This window comes from Staurois parvus, unplaced genomic scaffold (assembly GCF_062004578.1).
Source record: "Staurois parvus isolate SC_StPar_1 unplaced genomic scaffold, SC_StPar_1.0 ptg000081l, whole genome shotgun sequence".
Lineage (NCBI taxonomy): Eukaryota > Metazoa > Chordata > Amphibia > Anura > Ranidae > Staurois > Staurois parvus.
The window spans coordinates 3320693-3344221 of NW_028317877.1; the positions used below are offsets into that span (position 1 = coordinate 3320693).

General features: G+C 42.0%; 1 protein-coding gene across 6 annotated transcripts in view; it reads right to left on the bottom strand.

The window, feature by feature from the left end:
• Nucleotides 1–23529, bottom strand: part of ERMARD (ER membrane associated RNA degradation) — a 114613-nt gene that overhangs the window by 38494 nt on the left and 52590 nt on the right. For all 6 annotated transcript variants that reach the window (XM_089669715.1, XM_089669711.1, XM_089669714.1 and 3 more), the window contains 4 exons: nt 18108–18176; nt 16105–16272; nt 12980–13063; nt 9506–9585 (listed from right to left, as the gene is read on the bottom strand). In XM_089669715.1, coding sequence (XP_089525841.1) covers nt 9506–9585; nt 12980–13063; nt 16105–16272; nt 18108–18176 — 401 coding nt within the window. The remainder of the gene's footprint in view (nt 1–9505; nt 9586–12979; nt 13064–16104; nt 16273–18107; nt 18177–23529) is intronic.

The window sequence follows — 23529 nt, forward strand, 5'->3', positions numbered from 1 at the left end:
ATTGGACAAAGGGGGGGCCTCCATAAGAACTTTATAGGTGCTAGAGACAATACCCCTTTGGTGGGGACCTTCCATACATAGACGTTCAAAGGGGGTAGGTTTCCCTAAGCTCAATGAGGGAGATAGAGTAGAGAAAAAGTGGCGTATTTGAAGGTATATATACAGATGGCGAGAGGGTAGAGAGGCTTTCCTCTGGAGATCCGAGAATGAATGCAACTTACGAGTCACCGGGTGTACCAAGTGACGTAGTTGAAAAAGGTTAGATCCTACCCAGAGAGGCATCCGGGACTTGGCCATATTGTCTGGAAGATTAGGGTTATAAAGGATATTTGTCAGTGGGGAGCAATCAGAGGCCAATGTGAATTTAGCCTTACATTTCTGCCAAACATTCAATGAGAAAAGCATGGGACCTTGGAATAAGTGTCGAAAAGAAAGGACTTCCACTGCTGAGGTCGACCAGAGAAGGGAACACGGATGAACAGGGGACAACTGCAAAGACTCAATCTCAGTCCATGTATTGGGAGGGTAGTGGGTGGACCATGACATGAGAAAGCGAAGGTGAATTGCAAAGTAGTATGTTATTATATCCGGCGCTCCCAAGCCTCCCCTAGAACGTGGGGAAAGCAGAACCGAACGAGCAATCCTGTGCCGCCTGTTGTGCCAAATAAAGTGTAAGAAAGATTTCTGAAGGGAGTGGAGCTTGGACATAGGAACGGGTACGGGCAGAGTTGCAAACAGATATAAAAGTTTGGGTAGCACGGTCATTTTTAGGACATTAATACGACCGAGGAAGGAAATGGGCAAGGCATCCCAGTGTTTCAGAGAGCGAGAAATTGCTACAAACAGTGGGGGAAAATTGGCCTCATATATGGATTGGTAAGAGGAGGTGAGGTTGGTACCTAAATACTTTAAAGAGTGGGTGCACCATCGGTAGGAAAAGGCTGCCTGAAGGGAGGAAAGAACGTCAGGAGAGACATGTATTGGAAGTGCCTCAGTTTTGGACGTGTTGACCTTATAGCCTGATAAAGCCCCAAATTGTTTCAAAGTTTTGTGCAAAATCGGTAAAGAGGTGTGGGGACTCGTAAGTGTAAGGAGAATGTCATCTGCAAATAACGATAATTTGTACTCACGAGAATGGGATTGTATTCCCCGGATATCCGGATCCGACCTGATGGCGATAGCCAATGGCTCCAGGCAGAGAATGAACAGCAGGGGAGAGAGTGGACAGCCCTGACGAGTGCCATTTGACATCTGAAAGGGTGGTGAGAGAAAGGAGGCTAATCTGACCTGTGAAAAAGGGGATGAATAAAGGGCCTTCAAAGCTGCTACAAATGAACCCCTAAAACCAAATCTCTCCAAAACCATGAACATATAGGGCCAGCTTAAACGGTCAAAGGCTTTTTGAGCATCCAGACTCAATAACACAGCAGGGGTAGAGGAACGATTGACCAAATCAACCAGATCAATAGATCTCCTGGTGTTATCTGCAGCCTGTCTGGCAGGTACAAAGCCCACCTGATCCCTGTGTATGAGCTTGGAGATAATACCGGAGAGTCGATTGGCCAAGATTTTAGTAAAAATCTTATAATCGGAATTAAGTAGGGCAATAGGGCGATAGTTATCTACGATAGAGTGATCCTTATCAGGCTTAGGGATAACCGAGATATATGCACGGGAGAAGTCAGTCTGGGGTATGATTCCCTTAAAAAGATCTCGGTAAAGGGAGAGAAGATGCGGGACCAAAATACCAATAAAAGATTTATAGTAGGAGTAAGGCAATCCGTCCGGTCCCGGGGCTTTACGAGAAGGGAGGTGTTTGATTGTGTCCAATAATTCCTCTAGTGTAATGTCTGCATTAAGGGCGTCCATGTCTGAGGATGTTACTCTCGGAAGTGACAAGGGGTCAAAAAAATTGTCAAATGATGACTGTGTGAGAGACGGGTGAAGGTCCGGGGTCAGACAATTATATAATTTCCCATAAAATGAGCCAAAAAGTGTTGCCATGGCCCGAGGGTCATAAGTAGGGCTTCCATCTGGCTGTATTAGAAGATCGGGCATCGTAGAAGGGGACTGAGTTTTGAGACGGTTGACTAACATACGGTGTGGCTTGTTAGAAAATTCGTAAAATTTCTGTTTAACCCAAAGGAGAGACTGTGCAGTCTTACTGGAGTCAAAAGCTTTAATTTGGGCACGTAGAGATGCCACCCTCTGAAGCCCCGAAATAGATGGCCTATTCAGTAACCGACGTTCCGCCACCAAGAGCTGTTGTATGAGAGAGGCCCTAGCACTCGCCGAGGACTTTTTTAAACGAGAACCCATGGAAATACAAAGTCCACGAAAAACCGCCTTGTGGGCCTCCCACAGAGATGAAGAAGATGCTACGGAACCGACATTAAGAGTGAAATATGAATCGAGTCCCCGTGACAATTCATCCCTAAGATGATCTGTGGAAAGAAATGTCTCATTAAGGCGCCAGTGACACGGCAGGGGGAAAAAAAAGATTTAAGGTCAAAGAGGCATGGTCAGACCAAGTGATGGGATTGATTTCAGAGGAAACCAGAAGTGGGAGCAAAGAGGTAGAGATGAAAAAATGATCTAGGCGCGAATAGCTACGGTGAGGGTTGGAGTAAAATGTAAATTGTTTATGAAGAGGGTGTTTAATCCGCCAAGCGTCAAAGAGACGATGCTCCCTAATCAATTTACGAAACGATTTTGAAGAGGAGCATTGCCGCTTCGAGGGGGTGGATTCAAAAAGCACCTTCCTATCTTTATGAGGGGAAACAATCAGATTGAAATCACCCCCTACAATCACCTGTGAGGTAGTAATGGAATCCAGATTAGCGAGCGTTTGGGACAGGAATTGCAGTTGACCTGTATTGGGAGCATATAAATTCAACAGAACAAGGGGAGTCTCGCCAAGCATACACTCTAAAATAATATAACGACCCTGACGGTCAACTTTGGAGGAAACAACCCGAAGAGAGCAGTGTGACCCAATAAGGATTGCCACCCCGGCCTTCCCAGAGGGATCAAAGGCCCAGTACGCTTGGGAAAAAAATCTCGAGGCAAAACGGAAAGAGCCAGTCGATTTGAAATGGGTCTCTTGGACAAAAATAATGTCTGCTCCTGAGGATCGGAATTCCTTCAAAGCCATCCACCGTTTTTGAATGGAGTTGAGGCCCTTGACGTTATATGACAGAAACCGCAAAGCCATTATAAAATAACGACAACGGTTTTACATGTAATAGCATGAAAAATGAAAGGAATACCATCGATGTAATACAGTAAAAAACAAAAACCATCAAACAGTTGAACACAATACTTTGCAAGGCAATAGTGTAAAGAACAAAAAACAGAGGAGAAATAAGTATCCGCAAGGATATAAACTCGGGAGCAACAATGTGACCCAAGTCGTCTAGGCCTATGGCTAGACAAAATCGGGAGCAGCATGACAACCAGAACATCGGAGAGGACGTCAAACCCGGCCAGCAAAGAAAAAGTAATCAAAAATGAAAAAAGCACCCAACACAATTTGGCCGGACAGATAAGGAAAACCCGTGGGAAAATTATGTAGAGAAGAAAGAAAAAAAAAAAAAAAAGTGCAAGAGAGAACCAAAAACCCAGGAGGAAAAGGTTCATCACCAGATCCAGAAGGTAGCCCCAGAGATTCGTCAAGCAGGTGGATCAGTTGACCGAGGATGGCGCGGACGTTGTGGGGTACGTGAAGGTCTCTTCCGACCTCTGCGAACCGGGGTCCAAATCCCGCTGGGGGTGGCGGACGGACAAGATGGAGTTGGTGGCAGAGAGGACCCATCCTCTGACAGAGGCGGAAGTCCCAGGCGTTTTAGGAAGGAGTCCGCCTCATGAAGATTACGGAGCACAACTTGGGTATTGTCCCTATTTACGACCAACCGAAAGGGAAACCCCCAAAGGTAAGGGACATGGTGTTGTTGAAGGTGCATGGTAATCGGCTTCAGGTCTCGTCGCTTAGCCAGCGTAATCGGGGACAGGTCGCAGAAGAGTTGGAGTCTGTCACCCTCAAAATCCAGCGACGATTTATGACGAACAGCAGAAAGTAGAGCTTCTTTGCTTTGAAAAAAATGAAAGCGAACAATAACGTCGCGTGGTCTGGTGCCTTCAGCAGGTTTTGGGCCCAAGGAGCGGTGAGCCCTATCCATACGCCAATCTGCTACTGGAACTAAGGGGGCAGTGGCAGTAAAGAAGGACAGAAGATGACGGTGCAGCTGTGCATCTGCAATAGACTCGGACATACCGCGAATACGGATATTTTGGCGCCGTTCCCTGTTTTCCAGGTCCTCTTGCTGGAGCTGCATTTGGGACATGGAGTGCTTCAGGTAAGCGTTATCTTCTTCCAGTACGTGGACGTATTGTACCAAATTATCAAACTCGTTTTCCAATCTGTCCGTGCGGTCTCCAATCTGGGCAATTTCCCCTCTAAGCTCCAAGGCCAGCTTTCCCACCTCCGTGGATATGGACGCAGTAATGTTGCGCAAAAAATTTTGTAACTTATCATCCAACGCCGACAATGTGAGGGAAGCTGATGAGGTGGCCTGCTGAGGTGCCTGGATGGAGGGAGGATGCTTCCCTGATGCAGACTGCTCCGCAACCCCCCCAGTAGCATGCTGGGGCTCATAGTCCTCCAGCAGTGATTGTGTCAGGGCAGAGGCTGAAACATCCGTGGGTGCAGTACCCTCTGCGACCACCGGGGGGCCGCGATCCCTTCCTGGGCTCCCAGCCATACTAGAGGCCGGGGATTGCGGCCTGGAGAGGAACCGCCGGAGCGGCGACGGCCGCGGGTCACGTGACTGCGGGGAGGGGGGCCTCCAGCGCCCTATCTTCCCCATCAAGTCTCCTCAAGTGCCGGGCCGGGTGCGGGGTACGTAGGACTCACCCACAGCTGAAGAGGAGTGGAAGCGGCTGTCGGGTGAGTCTTTACTGGCCGGGGATGAGCGGAGCTCACTTAAAGTGCGGCCGCCATCGATCCTGGCCGCGCATGCGCCCCCATCCTTGTATTTTTGAGTTATGTTTTTTGCGATAATTTTGTGGTGTCTTTATTATCATTTCATGATCATTATTTGTTGTGTTGTTTATATATATATGTATTCATTGACTCATTTTAATTTGGCAGTTAGGTTGTTTTTTAATATTCATGGTATGGACTATGTTTATAGTTATACATATCTCTAATGTTTAGATTTGAGTAATCTTTCTCCATTATGTATGACCTTTTTTGGTATGGAGAGATTTGCTCGATCCCAATTGAGGTATTGTCTGCTGTCCTTCTGATAATCTATGATGGGCATGCAGACTCTTTTTGAGCTATGACAAAATGGCGCCTGGCTATCGCGCATGCGCCTTTCGGTCTATTTAGCTCCGACCTGCACGTCGCGGCGTACACCGGTTCTTTCTCTGAAGATGTGCTCGGCACGTAACGCGTAAGGAGGAGCCTGCGCACGCCTTGACGTCACGCCGTCGAAGCATTGTGGAGCTCCGGCGGCCACTACATCTGACAGGACGGTTAGTCCTGTTCGTTTTACATATGCTAGCTTTTATGTGTGCTAGCCGTTTTTGCCATTTCACTTTGCCATTTTACTGGATGCATCCTGCTTTATCCCAATAAACCATAACTATACTTCACTATGGGCATTTTTTCTTGATCCCTTGTGGGGAGCATTTTTTCCTAGATATCGTTGATGTGCAGTGGAGGAGTGGTGCTTTCTTTTGTGGAGCTGTGATTCCTTTTCTGCTATCTAGTGGATTTATTCTGCCCAGCTTTGTCTTCACCGTGCGGACCTTCATTGATCAAGGGAATACATCTACCCTCTCCATGCTGATGACTACTTTCTGAACTCCATCTTTGCTACATTGCACTATTTATGTGCACTTCTGGTCAGTGTGCATTGTTACCCGAGGCCACCTTTATTGGGACTTTTTCATATATATATATATATATATATATATATATATATATATATAAATATATATTTTTTTTTTATGTCACATTTATATTTTTAGCGCTGCACTTTATATTTTATTTAAAAGTACTTAACACCCTCCAGAACATTATATATTTTCAGAATGCAGAGGCCCTGTGGAATAGAAAGGTGGTAGTTGCAATTTTTTTTACATCGTACAATATTTGTGCAACTGTTTATCAAATATTTATTCTGTAGTTTCAGGAAAAAGACATTAAAATTAATTTTAGTGCACATAAACACAATTTGATCCACATTTTGTACAAAATAAAAATTATATAGTGTTGCGTAAATAGATACTGGGGATGCACTGACACCAGTTTTTTAAGACCGTGTACGAGTACCGATACTTATATTCACGTGACAGGTTTTTTTACACTATGAAAAATTATTACAATTTCATTATAATTGTGAAGAACGTTAACTCAAAAGACATTGCCCTGGTGATTTAGTGGTAGCCCAGCAGTGTATGAATTTATATATTTACAAATTAAATTTAATTGTTTTTAAGTTTCTAACTTATATTTTTACTACACTTATTTGCCATGCCTCTGCCCTGATGGTACAGTGGTAGGCCAGCAAAAAAAAAAAAAAAAAATCAATCATTGCGCTTGGATGCATTTATTTTTTTTTTTTACTGTGAATTATTATACTGTACCGCGCTCCAATATTATCAACCTTTTGTGATTAACCTTTTTTGGTTGTGTGAATTTCTTAATATACCACCTATAATCCACCAATAATGATTGGATTATAGGTGGTATATTAAGAAATTCACACAACCAAAAAAGGTTAATCACAAAAGGTTGATAATATTGGAGCGCGGTACAGTATAATAATTCATAGTTTAATTTCATACACCTAGAGAGGGTGTAATTAGTGCCTGGCGATCCAATATTTAATAAATATTCACTTAAGCACACAATTAACACTAATAATAGAGTAAGTTAACTCCTGGTGGCTCACAAATAACTATTCTATTAAAATTATTTTTTTTTTTACACAACACCCAGATCACCTGCCTCTGCCCTGGCGGTGTAGCAGTAGAGCACTTGCCAGAGCTTCTGCAGTCCCTGGGTATCACGTCTCACACTGCCGCACCCTAACTGACGTGTGTGACATCAGTCATCTGGAAGCTGCCCTTGTCAGATGTCCTGCTGCATCTCTCAATAAAGGTGACGGTTACAGTCTGCGGACTTGAAGGTATCGGTTTTAGTATCGGAGTATTTGTGCGAGTATGAGTCATGCAAATGCTTAGTATCAGCACTAATACAGGTATTGGGGCAACGCTAATCAATACCAAATGGATCAAGCCTCAACAATGCATGCACCTGCGAAATAGTGATAAATTGTAGTACTCAAAATGATCAATAAACATTTAAATGCCTTTACAGCTCATCAGTTTAGTGTTTACCGTAAATGAGGGTTGTAGAATTATTGTTCTCATCTTGCAATACATGAAGATAAATAACGTGTGCCACAATCATTTACGTATATGTGTTTGCTCTACTCATGGGTTTGCATTTGTGTGTAGTGTGCTTTTGAATTTTTCGGGTATTTTTTTATTTTATTATATTTAACTTTTTTATACATTTACCCTTATAGCTATCACAAGGAAAAGCCCCAATGTGACAGCATTAGTCAAGTGACAGGTATCTTTTACGGTGACAGACTGCTCGATCAGCTATTTACCCAAATTTTCAGCCAGGATGTTGACCTGGAAATGGCTTGGTTCACAATCAGCAGAGAAGATCAGGGAATGGACTCCCTTCCATACCTGGAATAGCACTGGTGGATGCAATGGGCTGATCCTCCAGCTTCATAATTGTGGGTAACATGTCAATAAGAGCCCACATGGTCTTGTTTAGCTTGGGAGTGATCGGGGAAGTTTGTAATTCTTTGAGGGCAAGTTCGTTCAGAAGGGTGATGGCTTGGAAACTGTACGCACATCTGATACAGAATCTGCCAGAGAAGAACAGTAGCATACTTGTGGCCTCTGCGTTCAGAGTCAGCAAAAAACTGTGCTATCTGGCCTATAAAGTCATGTGTGACTGAAGTAGAAACCTCCTCAGGCAAAGCAGAGGAGGCGCCTATGCGCAATAATGCTAGAGAAGACTCCAAGGATGGCATAGGCTTTAGGAACAGAGCGCAAAGAAAATTCCAAGTATGGCATAGACTGCAGCAGCAGAGTGCAAGGAAGACTCCAAGGATGACAGACTTCAGGAGCAAGGGGACAGACTGCAGATGCCAGCTGCATCAGTGGGCACGCTGCAAGCAACACAAGAGCCATTAATTAATTGTAGCTGGGGCACATAGAAAAGTTGGACTGTCCACTCTGTGTCTCGAGTCAGACATGTTGCAACCGTGTGGTGGTGGTGAAGCAACATAGCTCAGGGTACAAAGCAAGGCCTCAAGTACTCACAGGACCCTACCTGGTAGCAGGTGCAGTGTCAGATGGCCAGAGGTGACTAAGTCACAATAGGAAAGCAGCAGAAATGGACAAAACATCAGAGTTCCACATTGGCTATTTTCAAGCAGGAGTAGCAGGGGTAAAATGCTTCCTCAGCTCTCAATGGCAGGAAAGTACAGAGAACGTGTGACACTTCACCAGGTGGGTGGCATATGCACTAACCTCAGTGTTAACCCCTTCTACTGTGAAACCAGTGGAGAGCAGGAAATTCAAAGTGCCTAGCAGTGCAATAGCTCCTAGTGCTCAGCCTGATCAGCCTATTCTTCTTCAGAGACAGGAAGAGTTAAGGCAATGCCAACAACTTGGTATGACACTCCAAGGTTAGGCTTTGGAAAGTCTAATCTTAATGGCTTCCATTGTAGAGACAAGCTCAAGTAGTGTTGCAGCATGGATTCTTGATTGAATTTAAAAAAATACTAGTAAAAAAATCCTCCTAAGACATGTAGCAGGGGTTATCCTTGGCTGGCTTACAACTATTTTGTTATAGACTGCCACGCCTATGGAAAATTTAGGGTACAGATGTTTTCATAGTTTCATGGGCACATGCAATTTTAAGACTTGACATGTTGGGCATCTATTTACTCAGCATGACCTCTCCTTTTATTTTATAAAAACTGTTTAATATAGTGCGTTTATGTGCCCTAAAAGTAACTTTAGTGTATTTTTTATTGAAATTCTGCATTTTGTGAACCATAGCACTTATTTTGTGTGACATAAAAAATTTAAACTACCACTATTTGATTTTCTAGGGTGTCTGCTTTCATAAAATATAACATTTTTGGGGGAGAGGGGGTTATGGAATCTTCAGGCCTAAAAATGAGTTTTTCAATGTGTGCAAAAATGGCTATGGTGGCGAAAGGGTAAACGAATTATAAACATTAAAATAAACAAAAAAGCAATTTATAAATAAATTTTACCCCACACCACCATAGTTTCACAATAAAATAACACAAACACTGCTCACTTGATAACGAGTAAATAAAGTGAGAGAGAACACAAACATGAAGCTAGAAACAGATAACAGGTAAAAAAAACATACCCTTCTGAGCTGGAAGTGTGACCTACATCAGGAGATGGAAGAAGAAACCATTCCTGAAGACTCTTCATGCATTGTAACACCTGTGAAATAAATACTTAAATCTAAGTGGGAAGAAAACACAAAATATGTTTAAAAAAAAAATGCTAAAAGGTCTTTTTTTTTTTTGTTTCATGCCATCCTAAGGGTTCATGTGTATATAATTTGGTTTGTGTGAAAGTTATAGCGTCTACCAGCTATGGTATATATACTGGAATATACGCAGCTGTAGATGCAATACTTGTAATGGCGGTGATGAACAACTTATAGTGTGACTATGATAGTGTGTGGGCAATCTGGCGCTTATGAACACCGGCTGGGAGGGACACTAACTAACACGGATTTCACTAGTGACATTAATACATTGATCAGATATAATACTGTACTAATGACTCTGGCTAAGAAGGGATTAACATCAAGGGGTAATCAAGGGGTTAACTGTGTGCATAACAAGTGTACTGTGTGCTGCTTTTAATCACAAATCTGGCTGCTTTTTCTCCCTGCTTTTCAGGAAAAAGAATTACTGTCCTGTGTGTTTGTAAACACAGAACTCTGTGCTGTGATTGGCCACAGCCAGTCAAGCAGGTATTCAGCCAAAATAATTGGCTGACAAACCTGTGATTGGACACAGCATGGGGGGGTGCACGCATACCCAAAAACCTGGGAGCAGGTGGTGGAGTATGGATTCATCACCTAGCCTGCAGCTGCCACCAGCTAGCAGTAAATCTAAATTTGCTGGTGAATTTAACACTCCCCTTTCCACCAACTGACAATGTTGCTGTTCAAAGGTGGCTCTATTGCTTCTCCATAGAATGAAGCCACTAGTATTACTCCTGATGTAATTAGGTAAGGAATGGTGAGGGTGGTAGAAGGGCCTTTTTCCTCCCGTGTTGAATCTGGACTGGTGTACCGAGCTTGTCCCTGGTTGTAGTCAAGACTCTCCCTAAGCTAAGTTGATGCCTTCCTAATGGGGATGGAGCTGCACTAGTCTGGCCAAGGGCCAGGCTGTGAAAGAAGCCCCCCAGTGTATGTATCCCTGGAGTGGCAGTCAAGGGCTGCCAAAATTCTCACGATAAGGGAGCTCACTTTGGGTTTTAGACACCATGGCCACTGCACCAGCCACACTTTTTTTCCCCACACCTGCCTCTAGGGCCGGGCCTTTTGGCCAGGACCAGAGGAATTTCTTTTATTCCTGGCCGAACGGCCCGCCATGGTATTTCACTATGGCACCTATTGCACTTGTCCACTTCTCCCCTGCCTTATATATGTGTTTGTCACTGCACTCTTGCACAGCACTGTATGCAGTTTTCACTACCCAGATTAGTAGGGTGCAGGTCCTCGGGCCTGCCCTGAAAATCTTGGTGAGAGGGAACGTGGCCTTTTGGTCAGGTTCTCCCCCTCCCATGGGGTCTCCCTTTGGGGGAGCCCCACTGAGTACTTGGGGTGGCCTTGCTTTGGCAGGCCTCCCAGAGAAAGGGATTTGCCTGGTTTTGGCCAGGTGGACCAGCAAGTGCCTCAGTTCCTGTCAGGAGCCCTGTGCCACGGGGAATCAGGGCTAGGGCTCTTTCTCTGTGGAGGAGGACTAGATGTACACCCTGTGCGCTTTTTTTGTGTGCCTCACTTTTGCGTGCTCACTTTTTTTATTGCACCGGGTGCCAATTTTCTGAGTGTGCTCACTACACCGCAGGACTTTGCAAAAAAAAAAAAAAAAATCTATCAAGTTTTTATTGCTGTCTGTTCCCCCATTAGGCAGATTTACCTTCTCTTTTTGTCCTGTTTACCGTTATCGTTGAAAGTGAAAGTAAAAGAAAATCCCACATTTTGGGTTGTCCTCAGAAAAGTAATAGAGAGGGAAATGTTCCAATGGGGATACTAGTTCTGATGACCTGGGGTCACCAAGGATTTACCTTAACCGCTTGCCCTCCAAAGAATTTAACCCTCTTCCTGACCAGGCCATTTTTTTCTATACAGAGCTGCGTTACTTTAACAATTGCATGGTCATGCAACACTGCAGCTAAATTAAATTTATGTCCATTTTTTTATACAAATAGAGCTTTCTTTTGGCGGTATTTGATCACCTGTGGAGTTTTTATTTTTTGTGCTATAAACAAAAAAATAGACTGAAAATTGAGAAAAAAAAATATTTGACTTTTGCTATTAAACATGTCCAGTAAAAAAAATTTTAAAAATTTAATTTCGTCATAAATTTAAGCCAAAATGTATTCTGCTACGTCTTTGGTAAAAAAAAATCCCAATACGTGTAAATTAATTGGTTTATGTGAAAATTATAGCGTTTACAAATGGCGTTATAGATAATGGAATTTTTTTTTTTAACTAGTAATGGCAGCGATCAGCGACTTATATCAGAACTGCAGCGGGCATTCTAACCTCTGGGGGGAACTGACTTGGTGTCACTGACATCCCCAATGACACCAATACAGTGATCACTGCTAATAAAAAGCTAATAATAATATTAATAATATCAGTTGCCTAAAAGTTCAGCTTTAACCAAACCCTAGATCTCAACCCAGTCTTCCTCCTAATCTTAAACCTTTATGAACAATAACAAAACCTAGACCACAAGAGCTGACTGAAAACCTGTATACCAAAACATCCTTGGGTCTCAGTGAGCTCAACAGAAAAGCTGAAGGAACAAGCAGGCAACTTGAGATGCCTGCTATGGCATACTACTGGCACTTTAGCAACGTTATGTATGTGCCAAGTATGCTATGAGGAATGAATACATAATTCATGAAACCATTATAAAGCTTATGTCAAGGAAGTGAGGGAAAATCTCCAACAGTAACACACAAAGAAATAAATTTGTTTTCAGTAAAGAAGTGAAAGGCTACTGCTCCCATCAGCTTTTTCTTGATGTCTGTGTTGGGGATTATCCCTCACTTCCAGTCTAGTGAAACCATTGTCACCAATATAGTACATGAGAGGAAATCTCTCCAACGGAGGTCCTCATGCCAGTAAAAATCTGACAGATGTTCTAACCCTTACCTATTTCCTAAAGTAAAATAAATATTTGAGCTAGACAAACACTTTAATACAGAAAATCTTTACAACTCGTAGAGCAAAGATCAGCTTCAGAGTTTGTAAAAAGCCAGTTCACATTCCAGAGAGCATTTTAGGGCTTCCAGCCCACATTTATTACAGCAGCCAACACAACCCCCTTCCAAGAAAATAGAGGGAGGTCCCGTAATGTCACTGCACCAATAGAAGACTATAGGAAAAATGTAAGAATAGTGTTCTTTGTTTGAAGGGGGGGTGCTTTGGGGGTCTATGCTTTTTTTTCTACAAAGCTGAAATTCCACTAACTCCCAAAATCTGTAGTTTCTTTTTAAAAGATGCTACAATTCAGCCAAGAAAGTGTTGGCAGGTCTAGGATATGTCTAAAGTTCAGGGATATATGTAGACTATATTCATACATACCTGTTTCTGAAGTAATGCAACTGGATGAACTCTTGACCGATATGATACAACCGCATCTATCAGTGGACACAATACAGTCGCCTCCTATTGTGTTAAAAATAGAACTCACAGCATCAGTGGCAGATTTCACATACATAGCAAGACGATGTCTGAGGTCTGTTTCACATCTTTGGTAAAGCAAGAACCGCAGTCCATTCATCGATCTGAATGCACACGACACCACCCAGATATAAAATAGATGTGCACTGCACTGGACTGGAAAAGGGTGCTGGTGAATTAAGGGTCCATTATAATGAATCAGTAGCCCACATTAAATTGATTTCGATAAAGCACTGCATATCTCTGAACTCAACCTTTGTATCATTATCTATGTAACTAGAAACATTATTATTTTCTCATTAATATTCCAAAATGAGTAAAAAAGGAAAAAGCTATGTCCACGCATTAAAAGTGACAATGCTTTAGTATATTCACCAGTGGAAGATGCTCTGATCATTACAGAAAACATATTGGGGTTATTATTTACTAAAGCTGGAGAGTCCAAAATCAGACTCCCTTCTGCATAGAAACCAATCAGCTTCCAGGTTTCATTGCCAAAGCTTCATTGAACAAGCTGAGGTTAGAAGCTGATTGGTTTCTATGCAGAAGGGAGTATGATTTTGGACTCTCCAGCTTTAGTAAATAAACCCCATTATGTCTAAAAAATATGAACAACACTATCTTACAGCAACATATATTTTCTAAATTATTTAGAAGTGTAACTGTTGGTGGATCTACTATTGAGCCGTGAGCACACTTGCTGTATATTCAAGACCTTGATAATGGAAATTGCTTTGACCTGCCCAGTACCAGTGAGGATGTTACATGGGCCTCTTCTATATATTCTTGTGTTTGTGGGGGCTGTTCATTACTCCAAAATAGTTTAAACAGAAGCCTTCTCATACACATGGAACTAAATGTGGAAACTCTTGATGTGGAGGTTCCTGAGGTTTAAGTGATATCTGTATCAGTCAAATTCTAAGTGTAATAGCATTTGTTTTCAACGATGTACAGTGAGGAACAGAAGTATATGAACACCCTGCGATTTTGCTAGTCCTCCCACTTAGAAATCATGGAGGGGTCTGAAATTCACATTATAGGTGCATTCCCACTCTGAGAGACAGAATTAAAAAAAAATTCAGGAAATCACATTGTATGATTTTTAAAGAATTTATTTGTCTTGCACTGCTGAACATAAGTATTTGAACACCTAAGAAACAGCAAGAATTCTGGCTCTCAAAGACCTGTTACTGTGCCTTTAAAAAGTCCACCTCTACTCCACTCATTAATCTAACTTAGTAGCACCTGTCTGAGCTCTTTAAAGACACCTGTCCACCCCACAGTCAGTCAGACGCCAACTACTACCATGGACAAGACTAAAGAGCTGTCAAAAGACACCAGAGACAAAATTGTGGACCTCCACAAGGCTGGAAAGGACTACGGGGCAATTGCCAAGCAGCTTGGTGAAAATAGATCAACTGTTGGAGCAATCGTTAGAAAATGGAAGAATCTAAAGACGACTGTCAGTCTCCCTCTGACTGGGGCTCCATGCAAGATCTTACCTCGTGGGGTATTACTGATGATAAGAAAGTTGAGGAATCAGCTCAGAACTACAAGGGAGGAGCTGGTCAATGACATGAAGAGAGCTGGGACCACAGTTTCAAAGGTCACTGTCGGTAGAATACTACGCCGTCATGGTTTCAAATCATGCATTGCACGGAAGGTTCCCCTGCTCAAGTCATCACATGTCCAGGCCCGTCTGAAGTTTGCCAATGACCATCTGGATGATTCAGAGGAGGCATGGGAGAAAGTCATGTGGTCAGATGAGACCAAAGTAGAACTTTTTGGTCTAAACTTCACTCGTCGTGTTTGGAGGAAAAAGAAGGATGAGTTGCATCCCAAGAACACCATCCCTACTGTGAAGCATGGGGGAGGTAACATCATGCTATGGAGGTGCTTTTCTGCGAAGGGGACTGGACGACTGCACTGTATTAAGGAGAGGATGAATGGGGCCAGTTATTATGAGATTCTGAGCAACAACCTCCTTCTCTCAGTCAGAGCATTGAAGATGGGTCGTGGCTGGGTCTTCCAACATGACAACGACCGGAAGCACACAACCAGGATAACCAAGGAGCGGCTCCGTAAGAAGCATATCAAGGTTCTGGAGTGGCCTAGCCAGTCTCCCGACCTAAATCAAATAGAACATCTTTGGAGGGAGCTGAAACTCTGTGTTGCTCAGCGACAGCCCCGATACCTGACAGATCTAGAGATCTGTGGAGGAGTGGGCCAAAATCCCTGTTGCAGTGTGTGCAAACCTGTTCAAGAACTACAGGTAAACGTTGGACCTCTGTAATTGCAAACAAAGGCTTCTGTACCAAATATTAACACTGATTTTCTGAGGTGTTCAAATACTTATGTTCAGTAGTGCAAGACAAATAAATTCTTTAAAAATCATACAATGTGATTTCCTGATCTTTTTAAAAAAAATTCTGTCTTTCAGAGTGGGAATGCACCTACAATGTGAATTTCAGACCCCTCCATGATTTCTAAGTGGGAGAACTTGCAAAATCTCAGGGTGGTCAAATACTTCTGTTCCTCACTGTATATGTAAACCCCACATCTATTTTTCATAGTTTGCCATCATGCCCTGCTGTAAGACAACACTAAGCTTCTGCCTTGCAATTAGCAGCAGCGTTGTCAGTTTACGGTTTGTGCCCTGAAAGCGCACACGACAGGTTAACAAAGCTGCTGCCAATTGCAAGGCAGTGGGTTCAGTGTTGTCAGCCTGCAACAGGAAGTACAGTTACTGGCAGGATCTCAGGTAAGAAGCTTTTCTACAAACCCAGTTAGGTTTGGGTGGATCCAGGCTGGAAATAATGGTTAAAGATTCTCGGCAAAAAAATATGTTTTATCATTTTTATTCAGTTTTCAATACAACAGCAATGTTGAGAAACTTAGTGAAATGAAAACTCCAGATAATTATCTCTATCCCTATTTTTTTTTTATGAATTTAAGTTTGCATCTATTGTGATCTCAGGCCCTTGGCAAGAAGTTTATTGCACTTGTTACCTAATATGATTTCTTACCTTGTCAGTGTTGTTATGGTTGCAATAGTTATAGAGCAGAACAATTGAAAAAGCCAACAAGTCATTAGCAATTCCTCTGGGAAAATCACTGAGCTGTATTTCTCCATGGCTAAGGTGGTCTCTCACACGTGGCCCTTCTTGATGATTTAGAACATCCCACATGAATTCCTGGAAGCATTCCAAACCCAACATTAAAATGTACATAGGGCACACAGTATAACAAATCACTGTGAATAGCAAAAGAATGATGATATCATGCAGCCAATGTGCTTTACAGAAGTCCATATGACCGTTAAAGTGAACCTGAACTTTGCCCATTCAGGACTGAGGACTCTTTATCTGCCTCAATGCGGCGGCGCTGGTGGTGGAGTCGCCAGTTTCCTATTAACTAAAAATAAAAAGGACAGTAGGGGCAGAGATTACTGGAACTGATCCTCTCGATTTTCCTCCTGCAGCAGCTGAATGCCATCAGGAGGGAAAGGAGTAGAGGACAACTTTCACCTGCTGCAGGAAGAAATTACAGAGGATTAGTTCTAATAAATACTGCTCCTCCTGTTTAGTTTCTGAGGCTTGGCAAGGAAGGATTTCAATCACTCGCAATCCATCATCTGCTCGACGGGTTGCCAACCCCCAGGTAATCCAGCGCTATTTTTCAGGAGGAATACTAATAAAAAAAAAAGTAAATCTATCAAGGTATAGCTTGAGCACAATTACCATTTCCAGATTTTAGTAAATCTTCCGTTTTGGTCTAGGGTCCACTTAGCAAAATTATAAAGTATGCACTAACAAGAGCTAACACATACTAGGATGCATACAAAAAATGCAAAATCACTACTTCTGTTAGTGTGCTGGAAATGATAAGCCAAATCTGGAGAAGAGAGCAGGGAGGAGCTGCAAAGCCCCCCCCCCCCCTTTCTTCCTTCTGCCACTACAGCACTCCTGGATCAGGATTGTCAGATCAGGATTGTGCAGGGTTTGCTTACCCACCCCTATCCTCTCCCAAGATTGCTCCTGTCCTGGCAGCAAAGAATGTGGGTAGGGGACAGGAAAGCAAATCCTACTAATTCCCAATCTGACAGCCAGTGTCATACCCCTGTAGCAGCGAACATCTCTCTCCACTGGCCATGTCAAAAGTGTTAATAGTCAAAATCGAGAGAAGCTCCCTCTAGGCTCCGCTTGGAGAAGATTTGGTATGGGAGAGGAAATTCAAAGGGGGAGAGGGATGATTTGTGCTGGTAGGGGGGGTAGAAGTTGTTCTGAGGGGGTGGTTGTGCTAGGAAGGGAAATTTAGGGGGGAGGAGAGAGGATTTGCCAGGAGGTGGAATTTGTAGAGAGAGAGAGAAGGGGGTATTTGTGCTGGCAGGGGTGATTTGGGAGAAAAATTAGTGCTAGGAGGGTACATTTAAGGGGTAGAAGATTTGTGCGTGATTTCTTTTTTGGGGGGTGATTTGAGCTGGGGGTGAAGAATTTTGGCTTGCACAGGAAATTAGAATTTGCTTTTGGGGGGCAAGTGTGCAGATTAGTGCTTGATTTTTTTTTTTTGGGGGGGGGGAGGGGCATCTACACCCTGGGATCAAGATGACCTTGTCCTGGTAATACTTCCCAAAACTTTACTTTCTTTCTCTTTCTACCAGTTATGTTCAAACTTCCAAGTCAGTTTTAAAAGTGATTGGGTGTTGTGAGAAAGGCAACACGGAGATGTTCCGGCATGAACAGCAGGTGTGTACCAGAATAAGCAGATGATATTCAACACGGAGTAGGTTTTAATTGGTGAGGTACAACAATGTTTGGATGAAATACTGATAAAAAGTAGGAAATGCTCTCTGTTCAGCTATCCCATGCTCCTTATACAGATATTTAATTTTCATTTCCGACTTAAGTAATTTTAAACATATTTTAAGTAATGTATCCTCTAGATACTGGCTACATGATTTTGCTGTAAATACTGAGCAGACGTTTTTCACTTGTTACTTATTATATGCAGACAAAAATATTATAATTACCATTGCTGGTTCTCCTAGTGCATTAGGTACTTTGTTCTCACATTCATTATTCAAATGTTTTGCCAAAATCTAAAGAACAAAGCAAAATGATGCAATCACCTTTCAGGAACAAATCATTCATGAACGCTACATTAGTGAATATCTCACCGTTTTCTACATGCACATGGGAACATAATATATAAAGAACACTTGCCATTGAACTCTGTGGATGTTATTCTATTAAAGCCTAAGTTTAGCTAACACTAAAGACAGAAAAATCAGCACAAGGGACACAACTTGCAGTTAGCATGATGTGTCCCTTGTCTTGATTCTTCTGCTTTCAGTAGAAATCCTCATCTGATAAATGTATCAAAAATTACCTTTATTAAAATAACTATACCCCCAATCATTAACTCAAAATTTAAAATTAATAAGATAGAGATCCTGGAAAGAACCAATGCATGGAAATATAAACTCGATAATAATAATAAATATTATCGAGTTTATATATATAAATTATATATTAATAGTCCAAAATACCCCTCAAAATACACAGCTTAAATTATGAAATAACATCCACTTGATAAAATAACATTCAACATAGCAATCTATCCTGGGCAATGTTATATACCAGGGGTAGGCAACCTGTGGCTCTCTAGCTGTTGTGGAACTACATTTCCCATGAGGCATTGCAAAGATTACAAAACTGACAGTTACAGCTATGACTTGCAGAGGCATGATGGAACTTGTAGTCCTGCGGCTCTCAGGTTGCCTACCCCTGTTATATACAATCAATTTATAAATAACAGAGCGATTACTCATTGGTTCCTATCCAGGTATAAAACAACCAACAAAAAATGCAAATGAAGATTTATTACTCAAACTAGAATATAAGCAAGCAGAATGAATCTCTTAAAAGGCAATATCCTGATGGATAGGGACATCGATCTCAGCTCAGTAATAAAGTGTAGTGGGGTCCTGGGGTAAAAGTAAACTATTCATTGGTATGAGGCCAGCTTGAATAGACATCCAAGCAGATCCAGCTGGCTTACACTGATGGTATAATCTTAGAGAGCAAGAAGCTTAGCCACTCCTGCATTGTGCACACAAATGGTGCATCTGTATAAAAAGTCATCCGTAATTCAGGCAAACTCCTCCAGAAGGGGGCACATGATAGCAGGCATTCAAATAAATTCGTATTCCTTATCCTGTATATTCATATTAAGCTTTAAAAGCCAACATGATCGAAATCTGCTCAGTAAATTAGAACTGCCTTGTTTGGCTATTTTATCTTAAGTAACACCAATTTGCCAGAGAAAGTCACTGCTGTGGCAGATCCCAATGTGTGTCTGCTATAAATCTTACCAGGTCAGTGTACTACATTCACCTGAGCCATTTAGGAGCAATGAGGATCACTGGAATGACAACCATTTTGATTCTGAAAAGCCAACGAGGAAGAAGTTTCAGGGAAGGATAGAGCTAGATTAGGGTGTACTTATCTCTCAGAGTGACCAGACAGAATAGCTCGACTTAATGCAACAAGACTTCTGGTTCCTTCCTGATGATTGACCAACAGAGTCTTGCCTAACTGACTACAGACTGGTTGGCTTTACAACAGGTTGGACCAATGCTTAAGGGACAGCCAAAGAACTTAAATCTCCAAAATATTGATTGGGAGACAAAATTCCTCCGAGAACAAAGTTTCCTGCATAGACCAGGTACCCCGGACCTACCTCCCCAACCCAACAAAGTGGCATCTCTTGTGAGAATATGGGAAAAAGGGCCTTCATCCAACTCTAGAACTGTGCTAGCGTTACTGGTGGCTGGGACCCTATGATTGAGACACAGAATTTACTTGGAAGACTTTACTTGTGGCCATTTGTGAGCAGTGAGGCCTGAATATCTCTTTGGGTTAGTCCATATATCTTGGTGTCCTCCTCTGATCAGCCTTTAAATCCACCAATTCTGGCATCAGATTTTGTAAGCAATCCCTTCTTACATTTTGTGAATAGTTCTTCCTCTCTTCCCTTGATACTGTATGTTCTTCCACAAGCCGAGTGGGGGGATCCAGTAGGAGTCCAATTCACACATCTGTGCATATATGTTGGTTCCACTTGGGATATAAAATAGCTTTTGGCTACTTAGCTATATAAGAAAGCTCTATCCACAGTCCTGATAAAGTGGTAACCCCATAAAATGCATAGATTAATCTAAGTGTATAGTGAGCTTTCTTCTACTGTATAACTGATGAACGTGATGATTCTACCTGTATGGGCTACTGACACGTTTTCAAAACAAACTTTGTATGTAATAAAGCTATTCCTTGAATTTTATACTTATTTTTTGACTGCTGCATGATTACATAACACCGATGAGCATACTTAAAATCCCTTATATTGTTTGGGAGTTTTTTTGTGTTCGAGTTTCTATAGTTGCAAAATTGTTTGGCAAAATGCATATTATCACTATGAGATTATTAGTTTTAGGTGGAGATGTTACACAAGTTGCAATATTTGCAAGATTTAGATGTTCAGTATCCTTAGGGTATTATCTATATTAGGCAGGGGTAAATATTTTTTATATTTTTTTATTTAAATAATATAGTGGAAGATGTAATTATATAAAAAAATACATTTTACATTGGAGGGATCAAATAAAAATGGGAGAGGGGTTAATTGTGAAAGGAAGAAAGAGGCCTTTATTTTTGTATACAAGGTTAGCAGCACAGACGCCATTCCTGAGAATGTAATTTTGACAAAACATGGTGAATGGGATCATCAGTCTGTGATGCCCTCACATCTAACAGAATAATAGCGGTGACCTAAACATGGAGGTAGCACTGTCCAGTAAGGTGTTTGTTTAACCATTTCAATACCAGACACTTTTACCCCTTCCTGCCCAGGCCAATTTTCAGCACTCTCAAAACTTGAATGACAATTGTGCGGTCATGCAATGCTGTACCCAAACTACATTTTTATCATTTTGTTCACACAACTAGCGCTTTCTTTTGGTGGTATTTAATCACCACTGGGGCTTTTTTTTTCTTTGCTAAATTAACAAAAAAAGACAGAAAATTTGAAAGAAAAACTTGTTTATTCTGCTACATTTCTTTGGTGAAAATAACCCAAAACAGTATTTATTATTTAGTCTGTAAAGTCCACAAACTTCGGGATATAAAGTGCATCCAGAAAGTATTCACAGCGCTTAACTTTTGATACATTTTGTTATGTAAAAGCCTTATTCCAAAATGGATTAAATACATTTTTTTCCTCAACATTCTACAAACAATACCCAACATGACAATAATGACAACATGAAAGAAGTTCGTTTTGAAATCTTTGCAATTTATTAAGAATAAAAGACAAAAAAAAACACATGTACATACAGTCAAGTCCATAAATATTGGGACATCGACACAATTCTAACATTTTTGGCTCTATACACCACCACAATGGATTTGAAATGAAACAAACAAGATGTGCTTTAACTGCACACTGTCAGCTTTAATTTGAGGGTATTTACATCCCAATCAGGTGAACGGTGTAGGAATTACAACAGTTTGCATATGTGCCTCCCACTTGTTAAGGGACCAAAAGTAATGGGACAGAATAATAATCATAAATCAAACTTTCACTTTTTAATACTTGGTTGCAAATCCTTTGCAGTCAATTACAGCCTGAAGTCTGGAACGCATAGACATCACCAGATGCTGGGTTTCATCCCTGGAGATGCTCTGCCAGGCCTCTACTGCAACTGTCTTCAGTTCCTGCTTGTTCTTGGGGCATTTTCCCTTCAATTTTGTCTTCAGCAAGTGAAATGCATGCTCAATCGGATTCAGGTTAGGTGATTGACTTGGCCATTGCATAACATTCCACTTCTTTCCCTTAAAAAACTCTTTGGTTGCTTTTGCAGTATGCTTTGGGTCATTGTCCATCTGCACTGTGAAGCGGTGTCCAATGAGATGTGAAGCATTTGGCTGAATATGAGCAGATACTATTGCCCGAAACACTTCAGAATTCACCCTTCTGCTTTTATCAGCAGTCACATCATCAATAAATGCAAGAGAACCAGTTCCATTGGCAGCCATACATGCCCACGCCATGACACTACCACCACCATGCTTCACTGATGAGGTGATATGCTTAGGATCATGAGCAGTTCCTTTCCTTCTCCATACTCTTCTTTTCCCATCACTCTGGTACAAGTTGATCTTGGTCTCATCTGTCCATAGGATGTTGTTCCAGAACTGTGAAGGCTTTTTTAGATGTCGTTTGGCAAACTCTAATCTGGCCTTCCTGTTTTTGAGGCTCGCCAATGGTTTACATCTTATGGTGAACCCTCTGTATTCACTCTGGTGAAGTCTTCTCTTGATTGTTGACTTTGACACACATACACCTACCTCCTGGAGAGTGTTCTTGATCTGGCCAACTGTTGTGAAGGGTGTTTTCTTCACCAGGGAAAGAATTCTTCGGTCATCCACCACAGTTGTTTTCTGTGGTCTTCCGGGTCTTTTGGTGTTGCTGAGCTCACTGGTGCGTTCCTTCTTTTTAAGAATGTTCCAAACAGTTGTTTTGTCCACGCCTAATGTTTTTGCTGTCTCTCTGATGGGTTTGTTTAGTTTTTCAGCCTAATGATGGCTTGCTTCACTGATAGTGACAGCTCTTTGGATCGCGTCTTGAAAGTTGACAGCAACAGATTCCAAATGCAAATAGCACACTTGAAATGAACTCTGGACCTTTTATCTGCTCATTGTAATTGGGATAATGAGGGAATAACACACACCTGGCCATGGAACAGCTGAGAAGCCAATTGTCCCATTACTTTTGGTCCCTTAACAAGTGGGAGGCACATATGCAAACTGTTGTAATTCCTACACCGTTCACCTGATTTGGATGTAAATACCCTCAAATTAAAGCTGACAGTCTGCAGTTAAAGCACATCTTGTTCGTTTCATTTCAAATCCATTGTGGTGGTGTATAGAGCCAAAAATGTTAGAATTGTGTTGATGTCCCAATATTTATGGACCTGACAGTAAGTATTCACAGCCCTTGCCATGACACTGGCAACGGGCCAGTACACAGATCTGTCATCGGCTGTGTCCAAGGTACACAGCCAGTGACAGATCTCACCACAGCACGACCCCGCAGGTATGCACGAAGCACGATCGGGGACGCGCACCTGGATCGATGGGAGTCCCACTTGGACGTCATTCTGCTATTGGCCGGGCGGGAACAGGTTAAAAAGGTCCAGTTCGGTTCAGGTAAAAAAATAAAAATAAATAACAACAAATGCACATATTTTTGCAAGGCTGACAGAGACTGCTGAGAGCTTCCTGCCCATATCCCCGTACGGGCTTACAGTTACCCAGATGCAGGAAGGGTCAGTGAACTACCAGGACTCTGATCAGCGCTGTAGTAGTTAATTGAGTACTGAAAGCCGTCTG